At 42.1% G+C, this 18,322-nt stretch overlaps 1 protein-coding gene across 1 annotated transcript in view; it reads right to left on the reverse strand.

Moving 5' to 3' along the window:
• Positions 1 to 647: 647 nt before the first annotated feature.
• The window catches only part of LOC104544655 (low-density lipoprotein receptor-related protein 5-like), a gene marked incomplete at its 5' end in the record, with an annotated part of 19,781 nt that continues 2,106 nt past the window's right edge, over positions 648 to 18,322 (reverse strand). Inside the window, 7 exons of the mRNA XM_010189579.1 lie at positions 648 to 1,104; positions 1,716 to 1,813; positions 2,919 to 3,058; positions 5,447 to 5,683; positions 8,011 to 8,121; positions 12,390 to 12,626; positions 16,606 to 16,731. Of these exons, the coding sequence (XP_010187881.1) occupies positions 843 to 1,104; positions 1,716 to 1,813; positions 2,919 to 3,058; positions 5,447 to 5,683; positions 8,011 to 8,121; positions 12,390 to 12,626; positions 16,606 to 16,731 (1,211 nt within the window). The remainder of the gene's footprint in view (positions 1,105 to 1,715; positions 1,814 to 2,918; positions 3,059 to 5,446; positions 5,684 to 8,010; positions 8,122 to 12,389; positions 12,627 to 16,605; positions 16,732 to 18,322) is intronic.

The raw sequence follows: 18,322 nt of genomic DNA on the forward strand, positions 1-18,322 counted from the left end.
TCAAGCATTTCTCTCAGCTTAAATACCCTTTTAAACTTGCCCCTTGCTCTCACCCACAGGTCAATACAACTGCTTCTGCTACCATTCACCCAGTCAAGTGGGGAACTGCTTGGAGCTAAACCAAGCGAAGGTTTTTTAGGGCCGGTTATCTTTTTCAGCTTGAATCAGTCCCAGAAAGGTGATGTGCAGAGTGGCACTGAGGTAGGGCATGATGCCCATGGGCCCGGTGCGCTGGAGCGTCTGGCCAAGAGAAGCGTTCTTCCAGTTCAGTGCTGAGCAATGGAGAGGGACGTTTGAAATCCAGATCTGCTGGGAAGCATTCGGCTCACTTGCAAACAGAAACATCTGAGGGCTGTGATCGTTGCAGGTCTTCTCCCAGTGGTAGAAAAGGGATGAGGTACTGACAATTTTATTTAAACGTGGTTTTCTTCTCTGCAAATAAACTTGCATCTTTCTTTAGCCTCCTCCTCCCACAAGCCCCTTTGCTTTCTTGTCTCACATTAATAAAAAAGAATTACATACACTTTGCAGGTAAAAAGGTGACTTAAAAAATGCACAAAGGCTCAACACTCCCTCCCCAAAACCTTTGGAGATTTGAGTCATTTTCATGACTTCCAAAAGGCAAATATGGCACAAAAGAATGGAAATTAAGTTAAAAATAATCAATTTTATAAATATTCTTCCTCTGTACAATTTTTCATAGCCCCATCCCTCCCACCCATTTTTATTCACATTTCTTTTTTTTTCATCCCCACCCCAATTTATTTTTTAAATCATAAAATATATATTTTAAATCTGTTCATATTTTAAAATATTTACAGGAAAAGTTCCCTTTGTTGAGGTCATGAGGAGTCTGTACAAGGAGAGGGTGGAGGGGGATAGAGGTGAAAATAGCTTCGTTCTGTGGCAGGAGACGGAGGGCAACTTTCTTCTGCTGACATGTACTGACTGCGAGGTGTGGGCGGAGGGGGATAAGGGTCCGAGTCTGAATTTAAATCTATATAGTATTTGTTGGCTTTCCATCGACTAGTCGTATAGTCACTGTCACAGACATCTGTGCTGCATGGGGTTGTGGGTGGAGCTATCCCTCGTATAAGGTATGGCCTGCAAAAAACAAACCACAAAAACACACAAGCATTACTTGCAATCTGGGGACAAAAGAAAGAAACAGAGAAATTGAAAATTAACAGTGCTGTGTCCTCAGACAAGATACTTGCTTATGAACACTATGTAAGCCTTATTCGGGTTTTCATAGGAAGCAGCAAGAAGTACCTGAACTGTGTTCAGTTTGAATGGCACAACTACCCTCAGTGAGCAGTGCATTCTTCCAGCACCTGACAGCCAGAGAACACCATGGCCATTTAGCCCAGCCACTTACAAACAGGTTGACTGGTCAAATATTTTTAAGATAAGCTTGAGGAACAGAACAGAAAATGCCAACCTTCTCTATACAGGATGCTAAGTAGCAATATAGCCTATATATTGCATTATTTCTCAGCAGCACTGAAAGGCATTAAATCTTGTTGTGTCAAAATAAGAACACAAAGCCAATGTTTAACATAAAACCTGGCATAATGTCCATTTGAATGGTCACTTATTAAGAGAGAGAAGGGGTTTATTTAAACAAGGTAAAATACGAACAAGAACATTTTGCTTAAGATCCAAAACCGAAGGACAGATCAACAGAAGATTTATCAAAACTATCTGAGCTGTACCTGTAAGATCTCGTGGTTGAAGGAATGTTTGAAGAGTAAAACATCTCTGCATTATACAGGGAGCGGTCAGTAGCTGGGGAAGGAGGTGGGTTCAAGATCTAGGAAGAATAGGAAAAACCGGTGTGAAAGTTCGGGTTAATTGTAAATCTCTACATATTCTGAAGTTATTATTTATGCCTTCATTCTGTCACTCATCCCTATTTTAGTTTTCTCTCCTTGCTGCTTGGGTGGGTTAATGCATTTTTAAATATCACAGAAGTTCATTATGAGACTTTACGCTGGGCTTACACTGCACTGCAGGCCCTCAGAGTTCTCACAGGGAATTCTCACAGGCCGAGCAACTCTTGGGCTTCTTTCCTCTTTCAAGATTTATTCAAGTAAGGGCTTTTTATATAAATTCAGCTAAGTTTTTTCTATTCATCCTTCTTAGGACGCTGTCAGTGTCTGTGGCAGTGACAAAACAATCAGGTACTAGTGTGACTTTGTTCAGCATGTTACAGAGACATTGGTGAAGCACGAGACAAGCTAAATTAGAAGGGCTGCTGAGTTCCAGGCATCTGTTAGCTGTGACTTGCATGGTTTCATTGAGAAGGTAATGTGAGGAACAAGTAACCGATTCTACCTTATCAACAGATAAGCTCGCAAGCATCACTTTTCCACATTTGTCATTTTCAAAGGGGAGAGAGAGCACATTTGCCACAGGTCAAAACACCATCAACCAAAATGCCCATATATAGTGTAACAGATTACACATACCCATGTGGTATGTGGTCTCCTGACTGAATGCTATTGAAAAATCACCTCGGTAGCTAGCACATTGACTCCGCAAGCTTGCGTGAACAAGAGTTGTCATGGTTTAGGACAGGGCAAAATGTAATTGGGCCACTGCATCAGAGTTTTACAAAGGAGGTGGCGTCTCCAAAGGAGTCAAGACAGAATAATAGCAGTGCCCAGGAACAACCCAGCTGAGTATCACTCTAATAACAAAGCATTTCAGACACCATATAGCATTGTGTAATCCTGATGGACTACCACAAAGCCTTCCTGTGAAGATCAGTGTGTGCTGGACTGGGCCTGTATATCGTAAACAGGAACACCCAAGCACCACTGTGATTAACGTTCTGTTTAGTAGCACCGATTTTCATCTTTCTTGTCTTCAGAAGTGGGGGATACCTAACCCTCAGGTATATTTTCAAGACATACCCGTGGGTAGAAAGTGGCTTTAGTGCTCGATGAGCTACTCGAAGAGGCTCCAGTAACGTGATTTCTGTCATATAAGGGGGCACCACTGCTTCCTCCCATGAGACTCATGGAGCTAATCATGGACTTTCCACAAGAGATGCCTGCAGTGACACAGAGAGGAAAACAAGGTTAGGTAAACCACAATTTTATCTACCAGTGCAAAACAGAAAACAAATCCACAGCTTGGCAAACCCGTGCAATGCTACTGGTTGTTACTTTGGGAACACTGTTTTATGTAAAAACTTCAGGATTACAAGGAACAACGTATTTTGTAAAGAAAACATCTCACCCCCAGACCACCTACTGTCTCACTGCAGCACTGACCTCCTCACAACTTACTCTCACACTCTGCTGAGAAAGAAACCTCTGCAACAGTTGTTCCAAACTTTTCACCCAAATAGTTAACCAAGAAATATTCCAACTAAACAAGCTCAGGCATTTGTAAAAAAGCATTATATATTGCTCAAGAAAAACAAGAGATCTCCAAAGTTTTCATTTCCATCCAAAGAAATTCAATTGCAAATACATGAAGAACAGAAAAAAAAATATTTTTATTGAAAAAAAAAATCACTGCTTAAACTGAAAATTAGCAGAGACAAAAGGAAGGAAACCTGGGTCAGGAAAAGGGAAGACAACATTCTCCAACCTGGTTTACTCCTACCAGCGTTTAAATCAGACAATACATTTTCAGCTTTCCTGTTACACCATTCAGTGCTACCAGGGGAGTTCACTTTGGGAAGTTTTCAGACATTTTTCAGATGCAGGAAATATCTATTACTAGCAGAGGGACTCTATTTGTGATCATGATTCATGACTATTCCTCCTTTTTGGAAATGCCATGGTATTAGGAACTTGTCTTTTCTTCAGAATTAACATCAACGCTAGTATTTTCAGCTGTTTTAACTTGTCACAGCAATACGGATTAGAAAAACCTCACAAATAAAAATGAGAATCAGAATGACAGTTTAGTTCCGCACCTACAGAGGTACAGGCAAAAAATGCCAGTACTTGCTTGAATTAAAAAGGCTTTAGTGTGAAGTCAGATTCAAAAAAACACTGCAAAGATTTCATCTGCAATGATTTCACCCTCAATTTTTATTTCCTATCACAAAAACACCTTGATAATCACAATTTAAGCAGGGACAGCTGACCACAGTCATAGAAGTGTGAGAAGGGCTAAACCTAAGTTGTGTCAGGCTATCTTCAAAGCCACGGCTAGAAGAAAACAATTGGCACATCACAAAACCTTGTTTGATATGAAGAAGTGCCACATCTTTTAATTTAATTTTATCATCTATTTTTCAGCTGACAGGAAAAGCGGACTCCAAGCACTCCAAAGTATGGATTTCTTGTATTCTGGCTCTGGGAGGTTTACAGGCAAACATTTACTTTCCAGCTTCCTGAACAATATGAAGATATAGTCTTTCTTCTCAGGACTTTGTAGTTAAGAATTTGCTATGTCCTCTATGGGAAGCATATTTCACCTTTGTAAAATAATTTGAAGGACATCATGTAAGTGTTTACTTTGATGTCTATATAAGGTTTCTGGGTTTTTAATCTATTAGCTGAGTATCTTCAGGTCCTACTTCAATCTCAGCATCATAGCTGCATGGATTTCTCTGAGTGGATGCTTTGAGTCCTTTTCAAGGTAGATAAGATTTGCTGTTTTACAGATGAAGAACTGAGACACAGAGAGAACAAATACTATGTCCAAAAGCAACCAGAAAAGCTGTCTCTGAGATGGGCTAAAACAAATGGGATGTTTTCATTACACTTCAGGCAGTGAGCAGCAGCCAGGCTACAAAACCATACCCAGACTGCTTGTGTTCTTCCACATTTGCTGCTGTAACTCTGGGGAGGGAGGTTTAACCCCTGCTTTTGTGTACTATGGTAGGCTAAGCTGCTTCACTTCTTTCCTCTGCTTCTTTCCACTGTGGAACAACTTAGCCATCCTGAGCAGACAGGACAAAACCGTGTAAAGACCTCTGATGGACAGCTTAGAAACAAGGACATCTGAGTACAAGACACAAAGAACAACGCAATAGAGCTCTCACTAGAATGTTCAATGGCACGTGTTCTTAGTTTCCAGTACTGCATGTGGTTCACTACTCTCCATAGTGTTCTGCTGGCCCCAAGTAAGAAGTACTTTGCAAAACTCAGGCTTCATTACATACATCAGAATGAACTGTTTAAAGAGGATGTTTTCACTGGCAAAATAGTGTAGGTTTTCTATCAAAAAGATAGAATACCTGTGCAGATGCAGCATAGCATGAAAACTGCATTTGAAAACTGGCAAGATGCCTAATGAAATGCATCTAACAGTTTTTGCTTATCTGATCCAAATGACAGATTTATACCAGACCCACTGACCAGATCAACAACATCTAATTTCTGCTCTTTGAAAACTCCATACTCTTAATAACCTGTAAAACTCTAAATCCAAACAATCCAATGGTACTGATTAGACGGAAGGTCCTTACCATCCTTACCAGTAAAGGTGCCATGCTGAGAACTTCCTGGAGCAATAAAATTAAGAGGGACGTGAGGGGTGCCACTGACGTACTCGTGCGGAAAAGGACTATTGGGCCCAGCATAGCGCTGACACACCACTCGCTGGCAAACAAAGTACATTCCTCCCATGACAAAAAGCGACAGTATTATACCAATGACAGGACCAATGGCACTACTGTGTGGCTGTGACTCATCTGAGGCTGGCTTTGCTTTTTCTGGAAAGAGAGGAGGAAAAACAAGGTCATTAAACATGGGGCAATATACATGTTGCTGTCCTGGAGCTCACGCAGCTCACAGTCATTCCACAGTGTCTTTCAAAGTATCTGCATCAAACTCAGGCAGGTATAACTCCATATATTCTGATTCAATGCACAAGTCTTCATGCCTCCTCTTCCCCTCCACGTACATAAAGCAGTATTAGCAAGGTACTCTCCTTTTTGTCTAGCAGTTCAACTTGTAAATGGATTACTTATCATCTTGATATAACAACAGCCTAGAAAGTTTCCTTTTCTCCCCCCCAAAAGTCTACAGGTTAAGGATATAGGACACTTATAAGCATGAAGTCCTTAATCAGAGAGGAATCTGCTCTCTCAAAAGCAATTTGGGCTAGCAATTGCATTAAAAAAAATAAAAATGAAAGATTTTACCAGTAGGGAAGCTACCATGTGTATGAAACAGTGCATGTCTTCCTAGCTAATATAGGCCTTAAAATAGAATACATTTCTGTCCTAAAATATGACTTACTTTCTAAAAAAACCCCAACCTTACAAATTGGAAGAAAACACAGTCCAGACTATCTCAAATGCTTTCTCCTTCTTATGTGATATTCTTCAGTGAAAACTCTTTTTTCTATGTGATTCACACATTTACTTTTTTTTTTACATATACAAATGTATATATTCATAAAGTGAAAAAAAATAAAAATAATCTTGGCTAAAGCCTATCAATTTTACATGCTCAGATCAAACTACAGACCCCTTACCCCCTTAGTGATGTTGTAAAAAGTGAAATTGTTAAAGTAAGATTCAAGCCTTCACTTCATAACATTTTTCTCCAGTGGTTCTGGTTTCATTCCCTTCAGTGGAAGGGAATAAAAAACAACTAAAATTGGAGAAGGAAGATAAAGGAAATACAAAGATCTACCAATAAACACTTAACACCTCAGCATCAAGAATTAATTTCTGTCCTAAAGTCTCCAGCTACTTTTCACACTTACCAGTACACAACAGCTTTTATGTCAGCTAAGGCCCTAACTGTCAAATAGTCAATTAGTTCAGATATGACATCAGAAAAAAGCAAAGCCAAAATTAAAACATCTTCCCAAATTAGCTGCTTTAAAACACACAATTCTCATTTTGGTTACACCTAGCTTCTTTTGAGTGCAAAATCCTTATCTAGAAAGTAGCATTCTTTTAGCTTTTTCTTCTATTCACTATTTAGGTTCCTTTCACCAGTCTTGCTCATGAAATGCACTTTTCCTTGCTGTACCCATCATGAGGATGGAAGGAAGAAACAGTTACCCTGATCAGACCTGGTGACCCTTCCTTTCATCCCAGCAAGCGGCACAGCTGCTGACAACTGGTGCTTCAAAACCTGACAAGACTCTAAGATATTAAAAACTTTACAATCAGCCAAGGTCCTATAGGCAACATTATTAAGCAAAGTGCAGCATTTCTCTACACACATGCAACACAAGGTGTTTGTTCAGAATGAATTACTGACAGATCAGCACATCTATTTGCTTTTGTTCTAAAATGCTACATTTCACCTGTTTTGCCAAACCACTAGTGAGTCACTAAATGCTCCCTTTATCTGCCTCACTGCCTGCAATCTACATGCACCAGTGACCCAGATGATGCTAAAAGAGGGAGATTACAAGCAGAGCACAAGTGAATGTACTATCTACGTTGGACCGCAAACTAACAGACCTCACTAATGACTAATACAACTGCCATCAGCATGCCTGTAACTTGCATATACCTCCTGCCATGAGAATTCAAAGTAACATTTTGCCCTGTTAAGGTCTCTTAATTAAGGTCTCTCCTTATATTCTTCTCCTACCTGCACTTAAAGAGAGCAGCGTTTGGCCTCTTGTAGGTACTTGCTCATTGCATGCTAGTTCCTCCACATAATTAGCCTCCAGCTTGACCCTGTAATTGCAGTGAGTAGGGCTGTGCATTTTTAAAAGCCATCCCGAGCTTAGCAGCAGCCCTGCCAGTTCCAAGGTACTGAGCATAGCAGAATCATGTCCTTCTGGGTACAAATCTGAAGGCCCATCTAAACAAGGCAGCGTTGCATCACATACAGCATTTTAGAACTAGTTTGAAGTAACACTGGCATTTCATTTCATTTTCATTACTCCTGTTCTTGCATTACCTGGAATAATAACATTACAACCTTGCTAAACCATGCTTCAAGTTTGCAAAGATTCACTGGGCTTCCCTGAAAGAATATTACTATGGCAAAGACTAGGGCTCTGCACAGGGACGTAGGACGTTAACACCTGAGCACAGCACTTGAATCTCAAGAAAAGACATCTCACCACACATAAGCTCATCAGAACCATCAATACAATCTGGAAAGGAGTCACACTGTTGCTTCAGGAGGATGCACTGGCCGCTTGCACATCGGAACTGATTGGGTAGACAAATTGCTGCACAGAAAGAAAGAAAAAGTTAAGTACTACTTGCATGGGACATTTGAGCATCTTAAGAAAACCAAAAGAAGTGAGACACGAAGCCACAGTGCATTTTATATTATGACCAGATAGGCACAGAACACCTGCTTCACTGCTGTGGGTAAAACGCAAGTCTGCATTTCTCTTATTTTTCCTTCTTCTTGTTACACATCCTACTCAGTGGGGCTAAAACAAAATTTTGATCCCAGTAACTCCCCATCCTTTGTCAAATCAGGCCCACTGGGGCAAAACTGGGATTGAATCAGCAAGAATGTCTTACAATAACTCACAAGGTGTAGCTGATCACTGATGTGTTAACAAAACGTAGTAACTTGGTATGTTATAAAACCTTATATAGCATATTGGGTTTTCTGTGAGGGGTTTTGGTTTGGTTTTGGTAGTAGGGGAGGGCTATGGAGACAGCCCTGTAAGAAGCTACTAGAAAGCTCCCCTGGCTCTAAAATATTGGGCCCACCTCTGACCAGGGCCGAGCCAATCAGCACCCCTGTGAATTCATGTATTTAAGTGGGGCTGCAGCGTGCGCACTCTCTCTCTTTTGCACCAGCCCTGACCGGCGCGGCCGCAGATGTGGGCATCGCTGTCCCAGTCCCGGCCCTGCCAGCTCAGCCCCAACTTTAAGCTCAAGCCCTGCTGCAGCTGCAGCCCGAAAGAGAGAGCCGGGAACCCTTCAGAACCATCTGAAAGGACCTGCAGCAGAGAAAGGAGAGAGGGGTGAGGAGACCAACTGTGCAGACACCAAGGTCAGTGAAGGAAGAAAGGAGAGATGGGAGAAGAAGGAGCGCGGAGCCACGGTTCCCTCTGCAACCTGTGGCAAGAGCGCAGGTCGACCCGTCTGCAGCCTGCGGAGGTCCACTGGTGGAGAAGATCCACATGAGAAGGTGGGTGTCCCTGAAGAGGCTGTGAGTCCATGGGCAGTGAGTGCTGAAGCAGTTTGTGCATGAGGGAACTGCAACCATGGGCAGACTCACGTTGGAGTTTTGTGGAGGACTTTTTCCTCCTGTGAGAAGGCCACCACATGGAAGCAGAGGGAGAGTGAGAGGAGCCCTCTCTAACCCTGAAAGAGGAAGGAGTGGCAGAGACTGCATGGGATGAACTGACTGCAAGTCCCATTCCTATCCCCCTGCACTGCTGGGCAAAGTGGGAGAGGTAAAAAAACCGGGAACAAAGCTGAACTTGGGAAGAAGGGGAGGGAAGGGGGGAAGGTGTTTGACTTGAAGACCTGGTTTTATCTCTCACTGTTCTACTCTGATGTTACTGATAACAAATTAAAATTGTTTTGTTTTTCTCCCCAAGATGAGTCTGCCTTTTGCCTGGGACTGTTAAGTGGTGAGAAGCCCTTTCAGTCCTTATTTTGTCTAGCCCCCTTTTGTGGGGATTGTGGCGCTCAGTTGCGCACTGGGCCTAAACTACCTCATATAGTCTACGCTATGTTATGTAGCCCTGTATAATATAACCTTGCTAAATAACTCCTAAATTTCGTATCTATGTTTAGAGGACTCTGTTTCAGCAAAAAGGACTTGTTAATTAACTCTGGAATCTCAGTCAATTCAAAGGATACTAAAGGATCAGTAAAGAGACTGTCTTACAACGACTGGTAACCAGCAACCCTGGAAGGTTCACAGTACATGTTATTCAGTGTAAAAAGGAGAAAGGTTCATTTCTTCCGGAGGAGAATATCCACATTCATGTTTTGTATCACAGCACTGGTGGTGTTGTGAAGCGGACTTCCTGAATAGCCATACTTACTTTGCCATGGCCTAGTTTGCAGACCAGTTCTCATTTAAAAGAACTAAATTATCTATGGAGAAAAAAAAAACTTAGCTAGGAGCTTCAAGTGCATCAGCTCCTGATTTGGACTGTTATGCCCCCAGTAAGTCAGAAGCACCTCTACAAGGTCTTACAGGGTATGCAAAACACACATATGTTGATACAAGGCTCTAAAGGTATCTAGAGCTCTCACCACCCCACTTAGGTTCTTGCATTATGAACTAGGGCCAAGTTCTGTGTGCATTTTCCTATTTGCTAGAGGCTGCCAGCCCTCTGCTTATTCTTGCAACTGTCTGCTGCTCCTTTGTCTTCCATCAAGACTTCAGTCTTAATATCCTTTCCCTTCTCATATGCTGTATCTCCTGTTGCTGTTCTGTCTTGTTGGACTCCTTGTTTCTTCTTGATCCAGCAATGGATAACTTGGAGCACTGAACCCGTGTTGTACAGGAGATGAAGTTTCTTCAGTGGCATGGTAATCCAGTTGCAGTATCAAGAGACTGTAACCTTGTGACTTCCACTGGGTATGAAGAGGATCAGCCAGCAGTGCCACAATAAATTCAAGATGAAAGCCACAGTCCTGAAGATGTGGGACAAGAACCATGAACATATCCAGGAACATTTCCTTGGCAACTTCCAGTCATATTCTGCAACCCCTGTGCCAATGCTTCAGATTCAACTCTCCAAAAGCATGCCTTGGGAAACCAGGGGGCAGGAGAAGTGGCTTCTGATAATCACGGCATTGAACTCAAACCTATGGAAAGGTAGTGATTATCACTGCTGTGACCAGAAGGCAATTCCTCTGATGCATTTAGTAGAAAAGTTCTGTTAAGGCCAGTTCGCCTCACCACCTTAATACACCTCATACAAAGGACAGGAGTGTACTATATGCCACCTTCCCTTCCCCAAACCCAGTGGATTATAGGCTGACACATGCTAAGCGATGAGAAAGGTCTATCAGTTCTATTTTTCTTAGGAATCCACTCAGGCCTTGGCCTGTAAAGATTCCTGAAGACTATAGAGCCACGTTTGCCACATCTCCCTCAGTCTAACCCAGGACACTGAGTATATTCACAGCCCTTCTAGGGAAGTGTCAGACAGCATTCTGGACAAAAGCCTAATCTTAGGTAACCCAAGTGCTTGCAAAGGACTAGGCACACAACCACTGAGCATTCAACCACTGAAGAAACGCATCTTCAACTATTCTAGACCAGCACCTCAAAGGGGCTGTGCAGGGCAAGGCAGGCACCTCCAGTTCATATGGTGCCAGCAACACTGGCATTAAGTTTGCTTAGCAGTGTCCACCATTCCACAGGAAGATGACCAAATGCACATTCCACTTTGACTCTGTGTGTGGGTAATGGCACTGTTACACTGCATATGGGCTCCATGGTGGACAAAGCACAGCCTCTTGATGAAGCACTAGAGGTAGTAAGTACCACTTCTCTCAAGAAAGACAGGAACTTGCACATGGATGATGTGCTTCTTGTTCACAAAGAAGGTGTTCTGGTGTTCAGGCTCAGAGCTGCAGTAGACATTGCAAACCCTCAAAATTGCTCATTGAAGCATCTACAAAAATCCACCTTGCTGGCCCAGTGGCAATGGTTTGACTACCACTGAGCAGGTAGAAGCCAAGCATCCTGAGGCTTCACAGGGCATGAGCCACGCTATTGAATAGGCTCCTGAAATTTTGTACAGCAATAAGAAGCCGTGGTGCCAACTCTTATAGTCAAGTGACTCTTTCAGCTATGCCTTGATACTAGACACAGAACATGCAAGTTTTCCAAAGGTTGATGCAATGCACCCATCCATGCCTCTCTCTTGGAGCTAACTCCTACAGTGGACTGCATACAAAGCAGCTGAAACAGCAAGAGTTCCTTGGACATCGTTCCACAGGTGTCTCACAGAAAGGTACATCCAGGATTATAAGCATCAGCTTGCTGAGTGAACTCTCAGAATAGCCAATTCAGCCACAGAATTAAGTCTGTATCTTCCTCCCTGTGGCACCTTCAAGTGGCAACTATCCAAAGGTGAAGTGGACACCGTGGAAACAGTACAAGTAAAAATCGTAATTATACAGGAAAAAAACCCCAACCAACCCATGTGATAAGTTCTGCCAGTTTCTTTCCACTTTCATTCCGAATATGGATGAAAGATACTCTCCCCAGCCTCTCGCATATCTACAGATACATGGCCAGCATTTATGTAGCTACCAAGAAGTTTAATTTGAGCAACAGAATAGGAAAGAGGGAAAGAAAAACGGAATCAGTGGATAGCTTAGTTAGGCTTATGGTTAAGGCCATTTTTCCCCATTTGAAACTAAAAATCATATACACACACAGACATATATATATACACACACACATATATATATATACACATATATATGTATAAAGAATAGTTAGAATCCCAAATGAATGCTTATATTAGAACCATGAGATCAGGAAAATTAATTTTACTATCACAATCCGCTTCATCAGATTTATCTTGGCAGTCAATTTCTCCATTACACCGCAAGTGTGCATCGATGCACTGTCCTTTCTCACACTGGAACTGGGATGCAGAGCATATGGGGCAACTGTCTTCATCACTCTGGTCATCACACTCAGGAAATCCATCACACCGCCATGCCATTGGGATACAGTCAATCTCTCCAGTTGCACAGGTAAACTGGTCTGGGGAACAAGTTGGAGGTTCTGGAGAAAGAGAAAACAAATCACATTTGTATATTCAGTTTTGTCCCTTGCAACCGAGTAAAAATGTGATGGGCTTTTTCCAGAAAAACACGCATGTCTGGACTGAAGTTCTTCTGGAGCAATGTTAAGATTCCAGCAAAGAGGAAAACATGATTTTGCACAGGGAATGAAATTTTGCCAACTTCATAACAAAAACTGGATGCATGGTGATTGAAGAAGTTGATCTAAGTACAGGAACTGCAAATACTTACTTTGGCTCTAACAACCACCTTTCGGAAGGCAGTCATACACATAAAGTCAAATGAATACTCACATTTCTGATTGCAAACCACTCTCTACACAATTTTAATCCCTGCAATTACATTAGCCTAGAACCACTCTTCATAAATACCTGGCACATTGGGTTAATTGGCAAAGAATACACCTAAAACATAATGCCTGCTTCTGCAATATCTGTTTCTCTGTTTTTCCAGTGGTTTCTCCACAAACAAATTTCTGAGTCAGATACAAATTTAAAAATATGAATGTAGAAAAAGTATCTGTAAAGGCCTGTTAAACATTAAGCTAAGTTCTCTTGCTGGAAAGCCTGCAGGCTGCAGGTCAGTGGAGGTTCAGAGAGCAGTCTGAGAGCACTGTAGGCCTTCCCTGGTCTTGCATTCTTTCACTATGGTCACAGACAGAACACTGGACGTTGTGCACAGCCATTTTTATATTTCTTGGACCTAAGAAAGCTGGGACTTCTTCCAAATGTGACTTTTCACAGACCCAAGATCCCCGCATCAATCCATTCCACATCCACACTGTTGCTCAAGTTGTAATCACACGCTGATACCATTAGGCAGCAGTTACAACCTCACATAGAGATGCAACAATTATACTGCAATAAGGCATTCATAGTTGCTTTCTTCAGAAGGTCAAAAGACAAAGACAATCCAGATCAAGAATCTTTTGCAAAAAATGCTTCTAATTCTTACATAAAGCAAATTAGCACACACTTTTTCACCATTAGTATCAATGAAAGAAACAGACATCTAAGTCCCTTCAGTTGTTATCAGTAGCAGTTAGTTATGTTCAGAATGAGCGGGCCATCTCAAAACCCTGGTACAGCAAACAAAACATTTCCACTCATTTCCAGAGTCAATGGGTCAAATCCCTGTGACGCAGTTAAATCAGAGGCTAAATCACTAGTCCCCACATCTGCAGTTGGCAATTAATGCTCTAAGAAGATGCTTTACCACTTGAATTAAGAAAGTACCACATCATAGCCTGTTTATGACAACAGTATTGAGCAAGCTGGAGGTGTGCTCTGAAACTGGATTGTAACACTGCTCTGGAAACCCAGTGAGCTTTTATTAACATCCAGGCTCGGGAATGAACTTCACAAAGAACCCAGCATAAGGAAAGCTTCTCAGTTGTAACCAATGACAAGACTTGTATGAGTATTTTTCCCCTGAGGGTGGTGTTACAGATCCTAGAGCTATGCAATTATGTGCAAACCATTTTTAAAGTACTGCTGTCCTCCCTTCATTAAGGACAAACGTTCCACAAATGAGACTCAAGTATAATCAAGAGCTCGAAAAATGAAATACAATTTAAAAGTGCAAATGCATTTGGTTTTTGAAAATTTTATGATTTTTACGTTTCTTATTTATCATTATTTCGTGTAGCAATATGAGAATTAAAAATATAGGCACTGACCTATAATTCTTGAATTAAATTTTGACATGAGTGTGCTGTTCAGAAAACTCAACAGACAGATTACTACTTCTGCAATTAGAGCCACATTTTATCTTGGATTATGGTTGCACTTGGCAGGCACAAGCTTTCATCTAAAAAGTTGTCAGGAGCATTCAAAAGGCTACAGGGACAATGTTCTCCAGCTGTCCTGGTTTACTGGGAGTCAGTTTTCTGTTCAGGAAAGCTGCATTTCTGCAGGAATTGCCCACGGATACAAACTGATAAAACACTTTGTTATGGTTTTCAGCCAGCACTGCTATGTGATGACCAAGGTCTTTAGCAGTTTTAAGATAAACAGGTGCAGAGGCTGGGGGAAGCTGAAACCCAGAGTAGCAGACCCCAAGATGATCCCAGGCTGGCCAATTAAAATGATTCCATAACATAAATGTCATGCTTACTATAAATTGAGGAGCTTGCTAGGGACAGCCTTCCTTCTTCAATGGCTGAAATCTCAAGAGGGCCTGGTCCGCTGTCCTACCTCTGAGACCTACTCCTCCACTACACTGGCTGAGTATAACTTTGCATACTTTACATTAATACTGTTATTAATATTGATTTTCATCTACCTGAGAGTAGGAAGGCTCTACAGAGCAACCTAGATATGCTGGATCAATGACCTGCAGCCAAAACGTTCAACAAGGCCAAGTGCTGGGTCCTGCACTTCAGTCGCAACAACCCCATGCAGTGCTGCAGGCTTGGGGACGAGTGGCTGGAGCTGCCAGGCAGAAAAGGACCTGGGGGTACACGGTATTTAGTCAGGAGTCAATTGAATATAAGCCCGCAATATGTGCATGTGCCTATGAAGGCAAATGGCTTCCTGCCCTTGTATCAGAACAGCATGGCCAGCAGGACTAAGGAGGTGATGGTCCCTCTGTACTTCACACAGAGTCACAGAATCTCAGGAGTTGGAAGGGACTTCGAAAGCTCATCCAGTCCAACCCCCCTGCCAGAGCAGGGTCACCCAGACCAGGTCACACAGGAACACGTCCAGGCGGGTTTTGAATGTGTCCAGAGAAGGAGACTCCACAACCTCTCTGGGCAGCCTGTTCAGTGCTCTGGCACCCTCACAGGGAAAAAAGTTTTTCCGTATGTTCACATGGAACCTTTTCCGTGGTTTAGCTGCTTTTGTCACTTCAGCAAGGGTTCCCCCGCGTGACCCTCTGCTCTGGAGCCCTTCACCTCAGTGACAGGCACTGGTGAGAGCGCACCTCAAACACTGTATTCAGCTATTGGCTGCTACTATGGCAGACAAGATAGGTTAAGTTGTTGTAGGCTTAGTGATGGATTAGAATAAAAAAAAAAATCAGACACTGAAATGGAGGCCCCTTAACTTTTAGATTTATAGCTGAAGATAACAAAGAAGTGGGATGTAAGAATATCTCATTGGCCATGTGGTGCAAAAACAATACAGCAAGAAATATAAGTAGATTGATTTCTGGCCCCCCCGCAGATGTAACCAACACTGCTCTAAATTCACATAGCGTGTCGTGGTCATGGGAAAGAAAACAGTTTATAATGGAAATGATTGTCCCATGGGAGGTCAGAGTTCAGCCAGAAAATGAAATCTACAGCTAAATGAATACATAAAAAGAAATCGAGAGAATCAATAGAGTCAAATGACTCAAGGTATGATGCCTCGCAAAAAGAAAGAATGGGGGGTTTTGTTTTGTTTTTAATCCCCTCTACAAGGGTAACATAACAATTTTCAAAAATCCTGGGACTGTGAAAGGTAGTCTAAAGGGAATTTCTACCACGTGGAAAGAGGAGAGCTACTTTCATTAAAAAGGATTGCAATGGAGCTTTTGGCCTACATTTCATAACTCGACAGTACAGTGCTTCATGTTATGAGGTCAAATTCATTTGAAAGACTGGAGTATCACACTGTGGGAATCACATGCACAGTCTCTGCTGCTAGGTCATCATGGGTTGATGCAACATCATCTTGTAAGCTCTTGTTTAAAGCACAAAACTGTCACATCATACAGTTATAAAAATCTCAGTAGAAGATGCAAGTATTTTAAGGTCAAGCAAGAATATTCTGCTCACAATGAAGGGTCACATATGTCCAAAAACTGAAGCAGAATACAGCTGGTAGAAGAATCAAAGGTCAATTTAATACATGATGCAACACACCACATGTAGGAAAACACTGAGTAAAATCCGTATTTTGGATTGGAATGCAACCTCAATCCCACTCTTCTTTGATGTAAACTGCTTAGCAGGACTGTTAAACATAACTCACCTCCACACGTTAAGAGATTCTGTAGAAGCACAAGGTGCTCGGGGCATGAACATCTTGGAGTCCCATCCCCTTTAGCAATGCAGATGTGCGAACACCCACCATTGTCACGGGAGCACGGATGCACAGCTGGAGAAACACAGAAGAGAGCATGAGACACAGTAGAAGAAACCATAGCTACTTCTAGCTAGGCCAAACTCACAAAATCACTTGCAAACTACTTCTCTTTGAGTAACCAAGATTTCACTACAAATTAGTAGGGAGATAAATGCAGGATTTTTCAGTTCAATGCTCAAAAGCTGATTTACTATTTCATGAGGACTACACTTCTCCCAGTCACAGTGATACAGAGACATTTAAAGGACTTCTGAAAAGAATTTGAGAGCTCAGGTGAAGAGGAATGAGCAGGAAGATCTGAGAAGGTCACATTTACAGCATACCTAGACATTCCACCTGCCTTTCTAGGGTAGCCAGGCACCAAGAATTAACATATATCATTGCAGAATGCCAGCCCCCAAAAGCTTCAGGAATTCTCTTTTAATCTTAAAGAGCTCTTAAGTGCTAGCCTCTCCACTTCCCCGTTACTCAAAAAACTGCAAGATAAGCACACACAGTTGATTTTTTTTGAAGATATGAAGGTACATGCGTGTGTTGTCAAATCAGTTACCCAGAAGCAACGAGTACACGAGAGCTCCTAATAGAATCACTCTAAATGACCACTAGGTGGGTATGAAACGGGTGCAGAGAAGTGAGATCTCTGTCTGAGGACCCCAGCCCAACAGAGTCAGAGGAGACCCAGTCTCCTGCCTGCTATTCAAGCTGACAGCCGAGCATCTGCTTGAGCAATCTGGGGGGTTATAGCCTGTGTTATTTGTGATGCTGCCGAACAACACATTCTTTACTACTAATAAGGACAGGACCAAGACTTTCCACAGGGAAATAACAGTATATTTATCATAATTTCTGTATGAAAGTTGTTTTCCATCTGTTCAGGCTTCTCAGCAACCTTTAACAAATTCTTTAATTTAACAGAGTGTTGGAGATGCTGTTTGAGCCATGGGTTGCTAGCAGAAAAAGTGCATGCATGTATACTTGTGTGGGTACCCGCACGTGTGCATATGTATTTTTAATTCCCTGTTGTAACACTTGTCACGTCTGTAGGACAGTCTCCAGCTGCAAAAGGTGGCTACTTTCAGTGTGACTTAGAAAAAACGGTATGCTTGCCATAAAAAATAAACGTTCTTTCAAAACACATGGGATATAGAGTAATATTTTTTTAACAGTGCTGACAATTAAAGAAAACATTATTTTTCCATGATTTAACACAAGAAAAGTACAGGGATCTTGTTAGGTCATGCAGAGAGAAAATTAGGACAGCAAAAGCTCAGCTGGAACACAATCTGGTCACTGTCGTAAGAGATATCAGAGAATGTTTTTACAAGTAACAATAACAAGAGACCCAAGGAGAATCTCCATCCTTTAGTGGATGTGGCAGGAAACACTTCCACCAAGGATGAGGAAAAGGCTGAGGAACTTAATGCCTTCTTTGCCTCAGTCTTCAATAGTCAGACCAGTTGTCCTCAAGGTATTCAGCCCCCTGAGCTGGAAGACAGGGATGGAGAGCAGAATAAACCACCCATAATCCAGAAGGAAGCAGTTAATGACCTGCACTGCCACCTGGACAGACACAAGGCTATGGCACAGGAAGGGATCCACCCGA

Source organism: Mesitornis unicolor, unplaced genomic scaffold (genome assembly GCF_000695765.1).
Source record: "Mesitornis unicolor isolate BGI_N332 unplaced genomic scaffold, ASM69576v1 scaffold12238, whole genome shotgun sequence".
NCBI lineage: Eukaryota > Metazoa > Chordata > Aves > Mesitornithiformes > Mesitornithidae > Mesitornis > Mesitornis unicolor.